Genomic DNA, 16,833 nt, shown 5'->3' with positions numbered 1-16,833 from the left:
AAAAAAGGTGTCATAAGCCAAGGAAGGACATCCGAGTAACGAGCGACCACCCCAACAAACACAATAAAGAAGAGACCTAACCCTATCCCCAAAAAGAACCTGCAACGGGCCTCATGTAAAAAGGCCAAAACAAGTCCTAAATATGAAAAAAAAAAAATTTTTAATTAAAAAACCACACTCCAAAACAAACAAGGAGCATATAGATCTAGATTCTAGATCTATATGGCTTACAGCTACATTGCTATAGGGTTTGATACAATAACACAATAGAATTGGAATATGAATCCTTCATATAGATCTACATCTAGATTCTAAGAATCTATATCTAGATTTTTCTAGATTAGATCTAAATAAATAAATAGTTCACGCACCTGATGAAATGCTTAATTTTACCAATATTAATATTACAGCACAATCTATGATAAGGTTTGACACAATAGAATTGGAATATGAATCCTCCATTGAGGTCTATAATGATCTATATAAATCTAGATCTAGATCTAGATTCTATTAGAACAAGAGAGTCGGACTTGAATGAATCCACACGATCTGAACAATTGAATTAGTCAACAAACGAAATTCAAAATGGTCGCTCGAGCACGAAACTGAAAGTAGATAATTTAGGTTGTCGTCCTTTTTCGTATTCGCATTTCTACTTAGGTTCCGACAATTATGTCGGAAACGCCGACGTCGGCAGTCAGCGATGCGCGCGTCGGCAGTCGGCACGAAAACGAAAGTGCCGACGGGAGAAAAAGGGGTCATTGGCAGTCGGCCAGGCCTCGCACTACGCACATTGACTGATACAGGTGGGCCTAGCGATAGCATCGGCCGGTTCACGGGTCGGGTCGCGATTGTCGGATTTCAGAGGATTGTCGGCAAACATGCAGGTCTAGTCGTGTTTTACTATCGTATTCATACGATGTGGGGAACTCTGTGCCACCACTTAACCCTATCCGTAAGTCATGTTTTACTATCGTATCCATACGACGTGGGAATCTCTGGGCCACCACTTTCCAAAGAGGAAATTTACTCGTTAATCCGATCCATATGCTTTGCATAGCAGTCTGTCAAAATGATTTTTGGAGAAATACTGAAAGTTTCAAAGAGATCTTCGCACTAGAAGTATTTAAAACATGTGAAGAATACAACCCTGGGGGTACAAAATGACCCCAGGGTGTACGGATAGGGTTAACAGAAAAACTGACAAACCTGCTGCATCCCAGTGAGTCCAAACCGTCCAATGATCTTGCGCATTTCTTCCCTTTCCTTGATGTCTGGGTAACACTTCATCATGTAGTCAAGGGCAGACATATCAAGCTCCAACTGGTCACCTAAATGCTGTGTGGAACAAAACGTGAAAATTTTCTCATTTCAGTGCTGGGAAATTTTTAATTCTCTTCCGATTCAATGTATGATTTATCGGCAGAAAGGGGCAATTCCATTAACATCCATGGTTTTATGATAAGTCCCTTACATCCTGTTTTTGTTTCATTAGAGGTTTTACGGCGCTCGCAATTGCGTAAGGTCATATGAGCGCCAAGGGGTGGATGACAACAGAGAAGTCCCTATAGGGAATTAGACTTACTCTGCTCACCTCTCTAGCCTCAACATCACAAAGTCTGCTTTGACTATCAATGCACCCCGGAAATAGTGGGTCACAAGAGTGTGACAAACATACAAAAGAAGTAGAAGATAAATGATGATAGTAAGGATTAGGAAGGAAAAAGCAGCAGTTCCCTGTTGCAGTTCAGGCACAGTTATGAGCATGACATCAATGAATCAGCCCATTTTGTTTTGTTTTAGTATAGGTTTTACAGCGCTCGCAACTATTAGGTCATATGAGCGCCAGAAGATTAGAGGTGTTACAAGAGAGTAACAAACATAAAAAAGAAGAAGGGGAGATAAGGACGTTAGATGTTTGATAGGAAAGAAGAAGCAAACCACACCAGAGCACCCGCCAACCACCCACTCACTACTTAGCAAACTTTACCTGATGGTAGCGACCAATTTTCAGATGAGAGTGTCTTCGTATCAGACCATCAGTTGGGATGAGCTGATGATGTAAAAAAGAAAGAGACCCACAAAAAATCAGGTTAGTCACACATTTAAGTCATTACCGTGAGCAACTCAACACAGTGCAGGACCAATTTTTTAAAGCTGGAAATAGACCTTAGGAAATATTGTGGACTTTCTTCACACGAAGCAGAGTACATTATAATCAAAGAGAATGGCAGCAGACAAGGACATCTGTGATTATGATATTGAGTTCATTACCCATCCTTCAGACATCGTACTATTGCTATTGCAACAGAAAAGCTGAACTTTATTTCATTTTAACTTGGCTTTAAAAGCTATGTAAAACAATTTCAAGTCAAACTGTACTGCCCTGAGAACCTTCTAGGGATAAGGTGCTATAAATTCACAATATCATCATGATTTCATTTTTTTATTTTTTTTTGCAATAGCAAAAATATATATATACAGATGTGATAGTTGATATGGCTCATTACAAAGCTTATTTTTCATCACAATGTAACAAACCTTTATAAAATTTGTAACAACAACTTAAAAATACTCTGCAACACAAACACAGAGAGGGAGAGAGAGAGAGAGATACTGCATTGCTTACTTCCCATGTCTGAGGAGAACATTGACACAAAAACAGTCCTATAGTGCAGGGAAGAAGTAACAGAGGGGAAAGAAAAGACAAAGGACCTACCAGTGGCACCCTCCAACCACCCACTTACCTCTCCTGTGATGAGTTTCAGCAATGTCGACTTCCCAGCACCATTGGGGCCGACAAGGGCAACACGGGTGTCCAGATCTACACCAAAGTCCAAGTTCCTGTAGATGTGCCTCTGAAACGTTGCAAACAAGAAAAAATATTACAAAACAGGTTTTTAAAAAAAAAGTTTTAGTAAGTGTTTTACGGCACTTGCAACACAATAAGGTCATATGGGTGCCAAAGATTAGAGGTGTTACAAGAGAGTAACAAACACAAAAAAGAAGGAGGAGGAGATATAAGGTCGATAGACGTTCGATAAGAAAGAAGAAACAAACCACACCAGAGCACCCGCCAAACAAAACAGGTTTATAAAATGCAGCACAAGTAGAAGAAAGACAGACTGATAAAACTTGAGAGTCATTACTGTCAACCAATCAGATCACCAACAGTCTATCTAATTTTGATCCACACTAATAATTCAGTCCCAGAATTAATACAAAACAGGGTTTATAAAATGAAGAAGAAGAAGAAATAAGCAGACTCACAAAACTTGCCAGTCAATGTTACCCAGGAAGGCCACCGATACTCCATCCCATTTTGATAAGCTCAGACAATCCCAGTAACAAAACTAATTTTTTAAAAAGTTTTAGTAAGTGTTTTACGGAACTTGCAACACAAGAAGGTCATATAAATGCCGAAGACCAGAGGCATCACAAGAGAGTAACAAACCCAAAAAAGAAGGAGGGGAGATAAAGACGACAGATGTTTGACAAGAAAGAAGAAGCAAACCAAACCAGAGCACCCATCAACTGCCCACATACTGAACCTAACACTTCTTTGCAATAACAGATGAAAGAACAATGCAACACATACCTTCCCCTCCTCGTAGTGAAAGCTGACATTCTGCACCATGATGACAGGTGGAGGGATTTCCCCACAGCTAGGGAAGTAGAAAGCCACGGTCTGACGGGGGAAGAAAAAAAATCAAACAAAGAACATTATAAACAAGTGATCTCCAGAATATGCACTTAACACACACACAAGCAATTGTATTTTCTTTGAAATAAATAAATATATAACAAAACACCAAGTCTCATTAGCGCGAAAAAAAAAGGGGGCGACATTCATGTAGAGCTGGTTCAAATTCTGTTATCACACAAAGCATTACAAACGCAAAATACCTGAATAAATAAACATTTTAATCTACTCAATTCAGATTTGCAATGACTTCTCTGTCCTGAAATCATTTTCATTTCACCGTTGTTCAGTTGGAAAGCGTTTGTTCATGGCCTATACCCTGGTGCAGGGTGAAAATGGCAATGATGATGATGACTGTTAACCTTATCTGTACGTTGTGTTTTACAATCGTATCCATACGACGTGGGGAACTCTGTGCCACCAATTTCCAAAGAGGAAATTTACTCATTAATTCATCTGTATGCTTTGCATAGCAGTCTGTCAAAATGATTTTTTGAGAAATACTGGAAGTTCCAAAGAGATCTTCGCACTAAAATTATTCTAAAATGTGAAGAATACAACCCCTGGGGTACAAAATGACCCCAGGCGTACGGACAGGGTTAAGTATAGTCTGTAAGCTCCATGCATGTTAAGTCGGGTGTCACTTGTCATCAACATTCACCATCAAGAGGACAAGACATACAACAGGTTGGGCTCTGAAGCAGTAAAGACGACACTAGGACAGCTCAGTTTTTGTTTTCGTAGAGGTTTTACGGCGCTCGCAACTGGATAAGGTCATATGGGCACCAAGGGGTGGATGTCAACAGAGAAGTCCAAACAGGGAATCAGGCTTACTCTGCTCACCTCTCAGGATTCAACAACACAAAGTCTGCTTCGACTATCAAGGCACCCCGGTAATAGCAGGTCACAAGATTGTGACAAACATGCAAAAGAAGTAGAGGGAAAATGACGATAGTAAGGATTTGGAAAGAAAAAGCAGCAGTTCAGGCACAGTAATGAGCATGACATTGATGAATCAGCCCATTTACAATTACAATTCTACTGTGCATAAGAACTCAAGATGTTAATGTCCCCACTTTGGGAATGGCTTAAAGACACTTCAGTCAGTAGCACCAATGAACCTGAAAGATAGTTCTGCCGCCGAGGGACGTCAGTCAACAACCGACAAACCAAGACAACAGCTGCAGAATGCATCGACCCACCTGGAAAACCAGGACCCCAACAAGTGTCGAGCCTACAAGGAGGAGGACGAAACTATGGACCAAGTGTTCCTGAAATGTCCCGCCAACTACCGTGCCAGAACACTTCTGCTCGGACATTTCAGTGACCCACGCTCAGCACTTTGCAAGGACCCCCGAGCAAGTTTTGAGTTCCGGCATGCTGTCGGCATCGCTGACCTTTTATGACGCCACAGCGTCAGGAGACAGAGAGCACATCCCTTCTTCCCAAACATGGATGAAACAATGGGATCTAGACTGCCGTCAAAATTGTCCAAGACAGCAAGCCATTTAGGTAGGAATTTAATGGGATGTGTTGCGTTCCTGGACAGGGGGGGGAAATAATACTATAGGCCGGCGTGTAAAACATGAGATTAAAGCACCAACCTTGTCAGACGCCACTCTCTCTGTGAGCCCGCTGTCCACCATCTTCTTCAGCGTCTTCTCTTTGCTCTGAGCCTGTCGGGCCAGCTTGGCACTGCCGTGACCAAAGCGAGCGATGTAGTTCTGAGATCAAACAAAAAGAATCAGAGCGTTTTAGTTTTAGTAAGTTAAGAGTTTTACGGCACTTGCAACACAGTAAGGTCGTATAAGTGCTGAAGATTAGAGGTGTCACAAGAGAGTAACAAACACAAAAAAGGAGGTTTAGTTTTACCCTTGCAGGGTATAAGCCAAAGTATACAAATTTCTTCCATTTATCTCTGTCCAGGGCCATCCTTCCCAGCTCGTTCCAAGCACCCCGTATTAGAGTACGGTACACAAAATATTCCTTTCACAAGTTTGAAAACAGACAGGTTGCTTAGTTTTAGTAAGAGCTTAACAACACTTGCTACACAATAAGGTCATATAAACGCCGTAGATTAGAGGAGTTACAAGAGAGTAACAAACACCCAAAAAAAAAGTAGGAGAGATAAAGATGACAGTTGTTTGAAAGGAAAGAAGAAGCAAACCACAGCAGAGCTCCCGCCAATCACCCACCAGTTGCTGTGACTCGGCACTAACCTTCATGTGGGCAATCTGATCCTGCTCCCACTTGTACCTCTTCATCTGATTCTCCTCCAGCTCAAACCGAGTCTGTACATAGCTGTCATAGTTGCCCTGGGGATGGTAGACAACAAAACTATTACTTAGCCACAAAAAACCCTCTATACAGATGTAAAAGTTAAATGTCATGGGTTGTACTTTACTCTCACAATTGACCATTTCAAAGAAACCATGCGAAAAGGAAAAACATTCCAAGGGCAACAACAAAATTGAGACAGACTTTAACGCTGATTTTGAAAAGAAAAATAAAGCTTCTTAAATCAGTTAAAAAAGGAAAATGAGATGATATCTCGCATTATAACAAATTCAAACTCAGATCAAAATTCATTAACTGCCATTGAAATGTTATCATTAACGGTCATGCTGTGAAAAATGGAATGACAGAGTAGAAGTTTAAAAGTAAAAATTCAATCACAACAGTAGTGTATGATGTTCTTAATCCTGAGCGAAACGCAGAAACCCATCCACATACATATATAAGTACAAAGACATTGTCACATTGATCGCAGGTACAGTGGGAAAGGGAAAACAGAAACGTGCAAGTCAGTAAGTATTTAAGTTGGAGTCAGTGTTGAATAATCGCTTCAAGGATTTTGAACATCGATCCCAGCTCGATCATGCACAAGAAGAACATGAGAGCTACGGAACTATAACTCGGCCTTTTTTGTCATCATTCTCCAACAATTCATTCTATATATCACAAGGAGTAATATTTGAGAAAATTCTAAACGGCGTATCAATTAATGGAATAATAAGACTTATCAACCCTTCGAAAGCAGGTTTTCCGACTGTGCTTGAGACTTCTTTTGGTACAAAACCCAAACATGAGATATACGTCACAAAATTGCAACAAAGCACTTTCCCACTGAACACTTTGAACCTATAAGACTGACAGTTGGGTCTAGGCCACAGGTCTGTGTGCCTTAAGTGCCTGATGTATCAGCATTTCAGTACTACCTGGAACCTGCCCCTCTGTGCAAGCCCATGAATCGGAAACTTGGGGGGGGGAGGGGGTACCGGTACAATCAGGGTCGGGCCCTCAGGGTTACAAAAAAAAAAAAACAATATCAAGGGACACCAAATGTTGAAAGTAAAAGTAAAAATTCAATCACAACAGAAGTGTATGAAGTTATTAATCCTGGCGAACCCAGCGAAACGCAGAAACCCATCCAAAGCAAGCACAAAGACATTGTCACATTGATCGTAGGTAGAGTGGAAAAGGGAGAACAGAAACGTGCAAGTCAGTACTTAAGTTGGAGTCAGTGTTGAATAATCGCTTCAAGGATTTTGAACATCGATCCCAGCTCGATCATGCACAAGAAGAACATGAGAGCTACGGAACTATAACTCGGCCTTTTTTGTCATCATTCTCCAACAATTCATTCTATATATCACAAGGAGTAACATTTGAGAAAATTCTAAACGGCGTATCAATTAATGGAATAATAAGACTTATCAACCCTTCGAAAGCAGGTTTTCCGACTGTGCTTGAGACCTCTTTTGGTACAAAACCCAAACATGAGATATACGTCACAAAATTGCAACAAAACACTTTCCCACTGAACACTTTGAACCTATAAGACTGACAGTTGGGTCTAGGCCACAGGTCTGTGTGCCTTAAGTGCCTGATGTATCAGTATTTCAGTACTACCTAAAATCCGCACCTCCGTGCAAGCCCATGAATCGGGAGCTCAACAAACAATATCACACGGGACACTTATCCCCCTCCCAAGAGGAACTCTAAAGAACAGACAAGTTTAGTTTTAGTAAGAGTTTTACGGCACTTGCAACACAATAAGGTCATATAAGTGCCGAAGATTAGAAGTGTTACCAAGACAGTAACAAACACAAAATAGAAGGAGGGGAGAAAAGGATGATAGATGTTTGATAGGAAAGAAGGAGCAAACCACGCCAGAGCACCCGCCAACCATCCACAGAACAGACAAAAACTTGTGACTTACACCAAAGTATTTCAGCTTCTTCTGGTGCATGTGGATGATGTTTGTGCAAACACCGTTGAGGAAATCTTGGGAATGAGATATAATCACAAGAATTCTGGGATATCTGCAAAAAGAGACAGACAGACAAACAGGTCATATCATTTGGGCCAACAGAAAATTTCTCCAACCAAGTCAACGATTTTTATCTTTTAGGACATTTTCAACAAAAGCATATATAAACACAGAACACGTCACACAGTCTGGTTGTTTTTTTTAAAAAGTTACAAATCACTTCCACAGCATATACCTTCCCTCCACCACTGTGAGTTGTGCTGTATGGAGCCAAATACTCCAATCCACCCAAAAAAATATAATTCCTGGTCCATATCTGCGGTAATCGTGTAGTAATAATAACAACAGATAGCATTTGTATTGGGCAAATCCCCACTCAACAGCAAGCTCTATGTGCTTCACAATCTATACTATTACTCCCAGCAGACCTGAGAGCTTTCTGAAACAAACTCAACTTCCTGGGAAGCATACAGTGCAAGCAGCCATTTATAGGCGCTCAAACACTAACATATGGCAAGGTCTTCCGCTGTCTATGGGCGGGTACCTATTTCCACCTGGGTACACACTATTCTAACAATCGCACCACCCCCACCCGTTCCACATCCATTCAAAAAGACATTTTTGCACATGGAAAAGACAAACATGCTGCCCAGCAAAAGCAGGACAGCTGCTAAATCCAGTTCAAGTTTTAGTAAGAGTTTCACAGCACTTGCAACACAATAAGGTCATCGAAGATTAGAGGTGTTACAACAGAGAAACAAACACAAAATAGAAGGACACAAAAAAAGGTGTTTGATAGGAAAGAAGGAGCAAACCACACCAGAGCACCCGCCAGCCACCCACAGCCCAATTCCACAAACACAGAAACAGCAAACACATTGTGAGGAGCTTACGTCTTCAGTTCTTCCTCCAGCCATACGCAAGCGTTCAAGTCTAAATGGTTTGTAGGTTCATCGAGCAACATCAAGGACGGTCGTATAAAAAGTGCTCTGGCCAGAGCAATTCTCATTCTCCAACCTCCAGAGAAATCACTCACCTGGTAAAAACAGAATTAAAGAAAAATGAAAAACAAGGACATCTAACAAACACAAAGTTCACTACCTTTGAATTACAAAGTTGTATCTGACATTTTTTTGTTTGTTTTAGTAGAGGTTTTATGGCGCTCGCAATTGCATAAGGTCATATGAGCGCCAAGGTGTGGATGTCAGCAGAGAAGTCCTAACATGGAATCACTTACTCTGCTCACCTCTCTAGCTTCAAAAGCACAAAGTCTGCTTCGACTATCAAGGCACCTCGGAAATAGCGACTCGGCTCACCTCTCTAGCTTCAAAAGCACAAAGTCTGCTTCCAATATCAAGGCACCCCGGAAATAGCGGGTCACAAGAGTGTGACAAACATACAAAAAAAGTAGAGGAAAAATGACGATAGTAAGGATTTAGAAATAAAAAGCAGCAGTTCCCTGCTGCAGTTCAGGCACAGTTAGAGCATGACATTGATGAATCAGCCCATTTACAATTACAATTCTACTGTGCATAAGAACTCAAGATGTCAATGTCCCCCACTTTGGGAATGGCCTAAAGACACTTCAGTCAGTAGCACCGCCCCGGGGGATATGACATTTTTTGCCGTTTTGATTTACTAAACCCCGAAGTCGGAACCAAATATTCAATCTGCTCCATCAAAATCCTAAGATTATTTGGAGTCATTATCAAGATACTCAAATAATTGGATTAGAAAAACCTTGACAAATTGGGAAGCTCAGAATTTTTTTACATCAAATTTCTCAAGACTAGGTAAAGTCTGAGCAGATAAAACTTTGTAATTCTACGGTAGCGAACTGAAAGCTAAAATTCCTGTTTATACGACAAGCCGTGCATCCAGTAGTTGTAAGGTTTTTACGGTGTTTGCAACTGCACACACATTTATATATGTGCATCCCTGAGGACTATACAGTTAAATTGCTTTATGTCAACAGCCTCCCTACCTTTGACATTTATGATCAGTGTGACTTTTTCCTGTAACAGGCTGTCCACACACACCGCTACAACAATAATCAATACTGTAAGGACAGACAAGAGAGGAAACCACAAGCAATACCCAAGATCAGAGAGGAAAAAGAGACTTAGTTTTAGTAGAAATTTTTTGGCACTTGCAACACAATAAGGTCATATAAGTGCTGAAGAATAGATTATATGTGTTACAAGAGAGTAACATACACAAAAAAGGAAAGGCGATAAGCACGACGGATGTTTGATAGGAAAGAAGGAGCAAACCACACCAGAGCACCCACCAACCACCCACAAAAGAGACTTTAGACAACCATTCAAAAAGTAAACAGAGGTAGACAGAGAAGCAGACAGGGAGCCTGCACTGCTTGATCTGAGACAAAAACGATACAACAAAATAATTCCTTTATGAAAGAAGGAGGACCAACGAGACGGCAACCCAAGAGACCAGAAGCATTGATCTGAGCAACACCATAACCCTTGGAATCCTAAACAAATCCGCGCAAAGTGGAAAAGAGAGGCGAAACCCAAACTGCCGTTTGCCCAGCCGCCGTCATTCCAGCTTGAGGCCTCGCTCAGACGACAGGACCGCCGGCTTCTCTCCCAAATGAGAACTGGTGGAAAATCGCCCAAGCTGAGATCATATCTCCACAAAATTGCGCCAGCAGACAACCCAGATCCGTCCTGTCGAGCCTGCAAGGAGGAGGACGAAACTATGGACCATGTGTTCCTGAGGTGTCCCGCCAGCTATCGTGCTAGAACCCGTCTGCTGGGACATTTCAGTAACCCACTCTCAGCACTTTTTAAGGACCCCCGGGCGAGTGTTGAGTTCCTGCGTGCTGTCGGCATCGCTGACCGCTTATGAAGCCACAGCGCCAGAAGAGAGAGAGAGAGAGAATCCTAAACACATTACACCTTAAGGGTCCGGACGGGAAGTCCATTCCTAGATCCTAAGCAAGGGGAAGGAACCCACCTCCCGTGAATACAAGCGTTTAAAAAACACATTTTGAAAATACTAATCAAATTTCAAACATCCTGAAAAAATAAAAGAAAGAAAAATGAATATAGATCTAGTTTCAGAAAAATATAACTTTATGAATGCGCAAAATGTTGGAAATGTAACTTTTAGTTAAATCAGGGTGTCCAACCTGTCACTCTCACTCTCAGCCTCGCGGTCGGGCCCAAGATCTAAATTCTACATCTGATCAATCTGAATTGACCCAAACTCTTGCTACGCTTTCATCAATAGCTGGTTCATCTGATTTGTCATATATGCTTGTTTTTGCTCCAATCCATTGTTATTTCCTTTTTAACACTCAGTTGTGTTGCTTGTCAACAAGTTGAGACACCTTCGAAGTGTCGGAAACGCTATTGCACTTCAATCGGCTCTAATACTTAAACTACTAGCCCGAAAAATTTTGTTTCGGTATCAAGCGGAAGAAGAATTTTACAATAACTATGTTAATCAAAATCTCGGCCCCAGAGTCTCAGCAAGGCGAGACTTCGTTTTTTTAGATGCTAGGTCGCTAGAATCAGAACACAAGACAGGAATCCAGCGACAACACAATTACTGAAACAAGGACAATGGAAGAATTGTAACTTGTGAACAAGCCTTGCATACTTTTGTATGTTGCATTGTCCGTGAGAATCCCAGGCCGTGCAAAATGTTACCGGCAGTTGTCTCCGCTTTTGACGCATCCATGTGATCTAACCTCTCGTACACGTCCATCAGTCTCTCATGAGCCTCTGCAGAAGAAAAAAAAAATGCCCACGTGTCACTGATCTGTGTCAGCATTTTTGGCTGTTTATTTCTCATCTCAAAGTCTTTATCAAAGAGCTCCACATAAAAGAAAGAACAGGACGAGGTTGAGTTATCTTTCTTTCATTGTCTGAGAGTATGATTGTTTCCTTTCCATTCTAGTAAACACATGCATCGTTAGCATCTCGCGACTTCAGTGCTTTCTTGTCATATCTCCATTTTTTTAAACAGTGAAAATATGACTACTTCTCAAGCTCTCTCTTTGTAATGAACTGTTTTCACTGTTAATAAAAATGGAGAGATACGAAAAGAAATCACTGAGGTCGCGATCTGTGTGCACCGACCACTGAAGGCAGTGAAACAGAGCTCATGAAGCCAGCTGAGAGCACTTTCTGTTTATTACTTTCAGCAGTTGAGTAGAAGGAGACGAGGCAGGGAGTGAAAAATGTGAGTGTCCAACAACTGAGTGTATGAAAAAAACTATAGTTCAGCAAACAAAGTATTTAAATATTTCCAAATATTAACAAACCTCCAACAGGATGCTCCAGGGCACTGAAATCAGCTTTAAAAAAAAACAAGTTTATGTCTGTGAGACACATCTATTTTCTTGCTTCTTTTTTTTTTTAAAGTCTTTTTAAGCCCATTTAAAAAGAAACTGAACAATTTCTGTCAGCTTATCACTGGCTCTAACCCAGGCGCCCATTCTCTGTCTATTTTGGACATCTCCTCTTACCAGGGTCTGGGTTGTGAGCCAGTTCTTCAGCTTCTCTCTCCAGTCTGTGTCGCTCTTCATCAGCTTCCATTACACTTTCCAGGGCAGTTTTGTTGGAAGGAGGCATCTCTCGACGTAACAAAAAGGTGTCAATGTGGTGTGGAACAGGTACTTCACGGGCCGCCAAAGCAGCCAGGAGGGAAGATTTACCTGCAACAGATCAGCAGATCACTGAATGTTGATAAATGTTTCAAATCTAAACCATTTCTTTCTCCCCCTCCCCCAAGGTTAAGTCCAGGTGATGGCAAATGGTGTGCAGAAACAGAGAAAAGGCAATACCTTTTTTAATTGCATTAACAAGTTTTCACTCACTTTAATTAAAGCACAACCACTTTATTACTCTCTTCAATTCTTTTTAAAAGTACATATTATATTTGTCTAGCTTCATATCTAGAATTGAAGTTTGGTGAAAAAATCGTGAAATGGTATGAGTTTAACGCCCCTATCAACACTATTAGGTTATTTAAGAGGCGGGACCTCCTAATTTAACGTCCGTCTCCGATAGAACCGAGCTAAGTGGGAAGTTCGTGTAAAGTGCCTTTCCCAAGGACACACCCGCAATCTCACGATTGTGAGTCCGGTAGCATAACCAGTAGGCTACCGACACCACTCTTGATGTTTGGTACTAGTTCCAGACCCAAACATCTGAGGAAGTAACTAGACTATAGGGTTCTGGTCTTTCTGGCTGTTGTTCATTTATTCACACAGGCCCAACGACTAGGACCCAATTGGCCGCTGGATTGGTAAAGTAAAGTAAAGTAAGTTCATTTATTCACACAGGCCCAACGACTAGGACCCAATTGGCCGCTGGATTGGTAAAGTAAAGTAAGTTCATTTATTCACACAGGCCCAACGACTAGGACCCAATTGGCCGCTGGATTGGTAAAGTAAAGTAAAGTAAGTTCATTTATTCACACAGGCCCAACGACTAGGACCCAATTGGCCGCTGGATTGGAAAAGTAAAGTAAGTTCATTTATTCACACAGGCCCAACGACTAGGACCCAATTGGCCGCTGGATTGGAAAAGTAAAGTAAGTTCATTTATTCACACAGGCCCAACGACTAGGACCCAATTGGCCGCTGGATTGGAAAAGTAAAGTAAGTTCATTTATTCACACAGGCCCAACGACTAGGACCCAATTGGCCGCTGGATTGGAAAAGTAAAGTAAGTTCATTTATTCACACAGGCCCAACGACTAGGACCCAAATGGCCGCTGGATTGGTAAAGTAAAGTAAGTTCATTTATTCAACTGAATAAATAGGACCTGGGACTTAACTGATTCCGTCCATTCAGCTCCGAGTTTTTCTGCTACGTCCATTCAACCGCTGTAAGCGGCTCAACGAAATCCGAAACAAATGTGCACTTTTTAACATAGTTTCGACTTTTTAAGTTGTCGAAAAGAAGTATAACTTGTAAACAAACCTGATCTCAATCTCTGAGCGCCAATATTGATCGAAACTCCGCGAAATTCTTGCAAAATCGTTGTTTTGTTGTCGTAATGTAGGCTAGATCTAAGGGTAAACAACACGGGGGCCTGGTATAATAAAAAGGCCCTTCGAAGAAAGATATTCAACTAAATTTGTGAAATTCTTGCATAAATGTGTGCTAGGGTGATATCGCTACAATGTTGTGTTGATTCCTATGGATTATAAGGACTTGTAGAGCTGAGAAATTGCGGTAAGTCGAAATTTTCAAAGAGCTGTTGCGTAATTTTTTTTTCTCATTCGTTTTTGTCTGAAGGAAAATGAAGTACAAACAGATTATAGGTCATTGTTATTGATATAAACACATTCCTCTATTTATTCCCATCAGTTTGGTATATGACAATACCTATTAGAGTGACTTAGAGCTTCACAGTAATGCATTAAATAGATGCACCCCAGGTCTAAAACTGAACAGGGAAAAATAATTCTGTCCAGAGCCTGAAAAAATCATGGACGGAATCAGTTAACTGTCTCTATATCCATTAAAACAATAGTAACTCAAGAGCTAACACTTACCACAGCCATTGAGACCAATAAGTCCATATCGTCGTCCCACATTCAGTTCAAGAGTAGACTCCATGAGGAGCTCTGCTCCGTGGAACAGAATGGACATGTTATGAATATGTAAATCCCTGCTGTCTGTGTGAGAAGCCAAGACACCTGTGCAAGAACGATGTTTGGCTGCCAAAGAGAGCTCATCCACAGCGGCAGCCAACGCGCTATCATCTGTATGCGTTGAAAAGACAAAAAAGTCCATATTGTAAAAGCAACAACAACAAAGTAAAACCTAACGTTATAAATATAAACAAGGCAGACAAAACATTGTCTCAGATTGGAGACTGTTACGACCTGTGTAACAGACCAGCATGAATCACCTCACCCGACAATAAATCAGTCACAGCAACTAAAGGACCATATATATAATATATATAATAATAATAATAATAAATTACATTTATATAGCGCTCAACCCTGATCAAAGTACACAGGCTCTTAGCGCTTTATAATACAGTACAACTTACAACAATAACATAAAACGCTGTGTTCTGACTAAAAGAAAATCTCTCCAAATATTCATCTTATTAATTTAAAAACAGAAATGACTTCAGCTGACGTTTGAATGAAACAAAAGATTTGATCTCTCTTAAAGTACTAGGTAAAGCATTCCAGAAAAACACATTTCATTTCTTTCAAACCAACCAATCACACCAAACATTCTATTCACAGCTCTTCTAACAACTAGCCAGATTGGTCAGGTGTGCCGGAGACACTACTAACCTGAGGCACCATTCATTTCACCGTTAACTCCATTTTCTCCATTTTCTTCAGCGTCAAGCTCATCTTGTTTCTGTGGTTTCTTCTGTCCGCGAGATTTTGCCGCCTCTTTCTTTTTGGCATCTCTCTTTTTCTTAGCGTCAGACGGCATCTTGAACTGGAAAAAAAGGAAACACATGGTTACCACAACTCCAAATGAAGAAAAACCATACAATAAAGGTCCACGAAGTGTGTGAGAGTAAAAGGGCACGCTCTCAAACACTTCAAATCTTGTTTTTTTCCTGACTGCAGTGCAAGCTGCAGGACCTTCATCAAAGACAACAGTACCAACCCAAGGTAAACATTCTGATGTTTTTCTAGTTTACAGGAGTAAATTCCAACCATAACAAATATTTGAAACATTGCCCCAAACTAGCAAACTTTACTTTTTTTAAATGCTTAAAAATAAACCATTCTCTATTAGTATCTGACACTGGTATCTTGACTCAACTTGACTGGCTTAGTTACTCTAATGAATAAATAGAAATGAGGGGTTAGGTTGATAAATGGAACAGAATTTTAGCCATGTTACAGCTGACAGAGAGATAAAAGTAACTGTTGGGACCAGGGGGTGTGTCTTAGAACAACAGGTGGAAATTGTTACGAGAAAGATTGCTGAGACAGGTAAACCATCAGAAATTTTGTAAAAATCTTGATCAGTTAGGTCAAAAGTATACAGGGAAGAGGCAAACACAGGACAAACCCATCTTCTCTTATCCCATTCCCATCCTGTCCAAAACCCTAAACGTTACCACTACTGTTAATAATATTATATAAGACTTTCAATAACTGTTTAACTATGTGTGCGTGGGTGTGTCGTATGCGTGCATGCGTGAGAATGTGTGTGTGTGTGTAATTTACTATCCATACTGTAGCAAATTTCTCTTTGTAGTGATCAATAAAACATATTTTAACTCACTTTATAAATTACTGTAGAGATGTCGGTAATCTCCATTCACAATTTTGCAAATTTATTCACGTATCTTACTGAGACATGATGAAAGGTTTACTGTCATTAGCTGTGAAGACAATCAGTAGATCTTGTTCAATGTGTACAAGAAAGGGTAATCATGGTAATAGCAAACAGGGCATTGCAGTCCTAAAGGCCAACTCAGTCCACATGGCCAAGACTCATTTTTCACACCCAAATCAGAGCTGGTGTTAAATAACTTACAATTTAATGATTTTCCCAATCTTAATTCCATACCAAGCCTGTCCCCCTAAAAATCGCCACACTATTTTTTATGAAAATACTACTAGATCTAATCAAAACAGAAGGAATGTCATTATTTCTTGTAGTTGTAGGCGTAGCCTAGAGCCCTTTTCTATGTATTAAAAAGGACAAAATTCCCTTGGCCTTTTTTATGTATGACGTAGGATTGTAGGCCCTATTGATTTCATTAACGAAGTGCATACAGACCCGGTAACCGGGAACAAAGTCACCAAGTATACAGACACGGTAGGGGAACTTTTTTGCGATTTCGGAAAGTTTCAGCGTCCAGACCCGGCAGTGTGTGTGTG

The 16,833-nt window shown here is 40.7% G+C and overlaps 1 protein-coding gene across 1 annotated transcript in view; it reads right to left on the bottom strand.

The window, feature by feature from the left end:
- Positions 1-16,833, bottom strand: part of LOC101855189 (ATP-binding cassette sub-family F member 2) — a 26,550-nt gene that overhangs the window by 5,974 nt on the left and 3,743 nt on the right. The window contains exons 2-13 of the mRNA XM_035969893.1: positions 15,277-15,430; positions 14,515-14,724; positions 12,475-12,663; positions 11,604-11,728; positions 8,870-9,012; positions 7,926-8,028; positions 5,923-6,018; positions 5,308-5,427; positions 3,599-3,688; positions 2,748-2,858; positions 1,991-2,053; positions 1,210-1,338 (exon numbers count right to left, since the gene is read on the bottom strand). Coding sequence (XP_035825786.1) covers positions 1,210-1,338; positions 1,991-2,053; positions 2,748-2,858; positions 3,599-3,688; positions 5,308-5,427; positions 5,923-6,018; positions 7,926-8,028; positions 8,870-9,012; positions 11,604-11,728; positions 12,475-12,663; positions 14,515-14,724; positions 15,277-15,424 — 1,527 coding nt within the window. The 5' untranslated portion in view covers positions 15,425-15,430. The remainder of the gene's footprint in view (positions 1-1,209; positions 1,339-1,990; positions 2,054-2,747; positions 2,859-3,598; positions 3,689-5,307; positions 5,428-5,922; positions 6,019-7,925; positions 8,029-8,869; positions 9,013-11,603; positions 11,729-12,474; positions 12,664-14,514; positions 14,725-15,276; positions 15,431-16,833) is intronic.

The sequence above is a fragment of the Aplysia californica genome, unplaced genomic scaffold, assembly GCF_000002075.1.
Source record: "Aplysia californica isolate F4 #8 unplaced genomic scaffold, AplCal3.0 scaffold00193, whole genome shotgun sequence".
NCBI lineage: Eukaryota > Metazoa > Mollusca > Gastropoda > Aplysiida > Aplysiidae > Aplysia > Aplysia californica.
The sequence above is the reverse complement of the archived record's forward strand: the minus strand, read 5'-3'. Positions and strand labels throughout refer to the sequence as shown.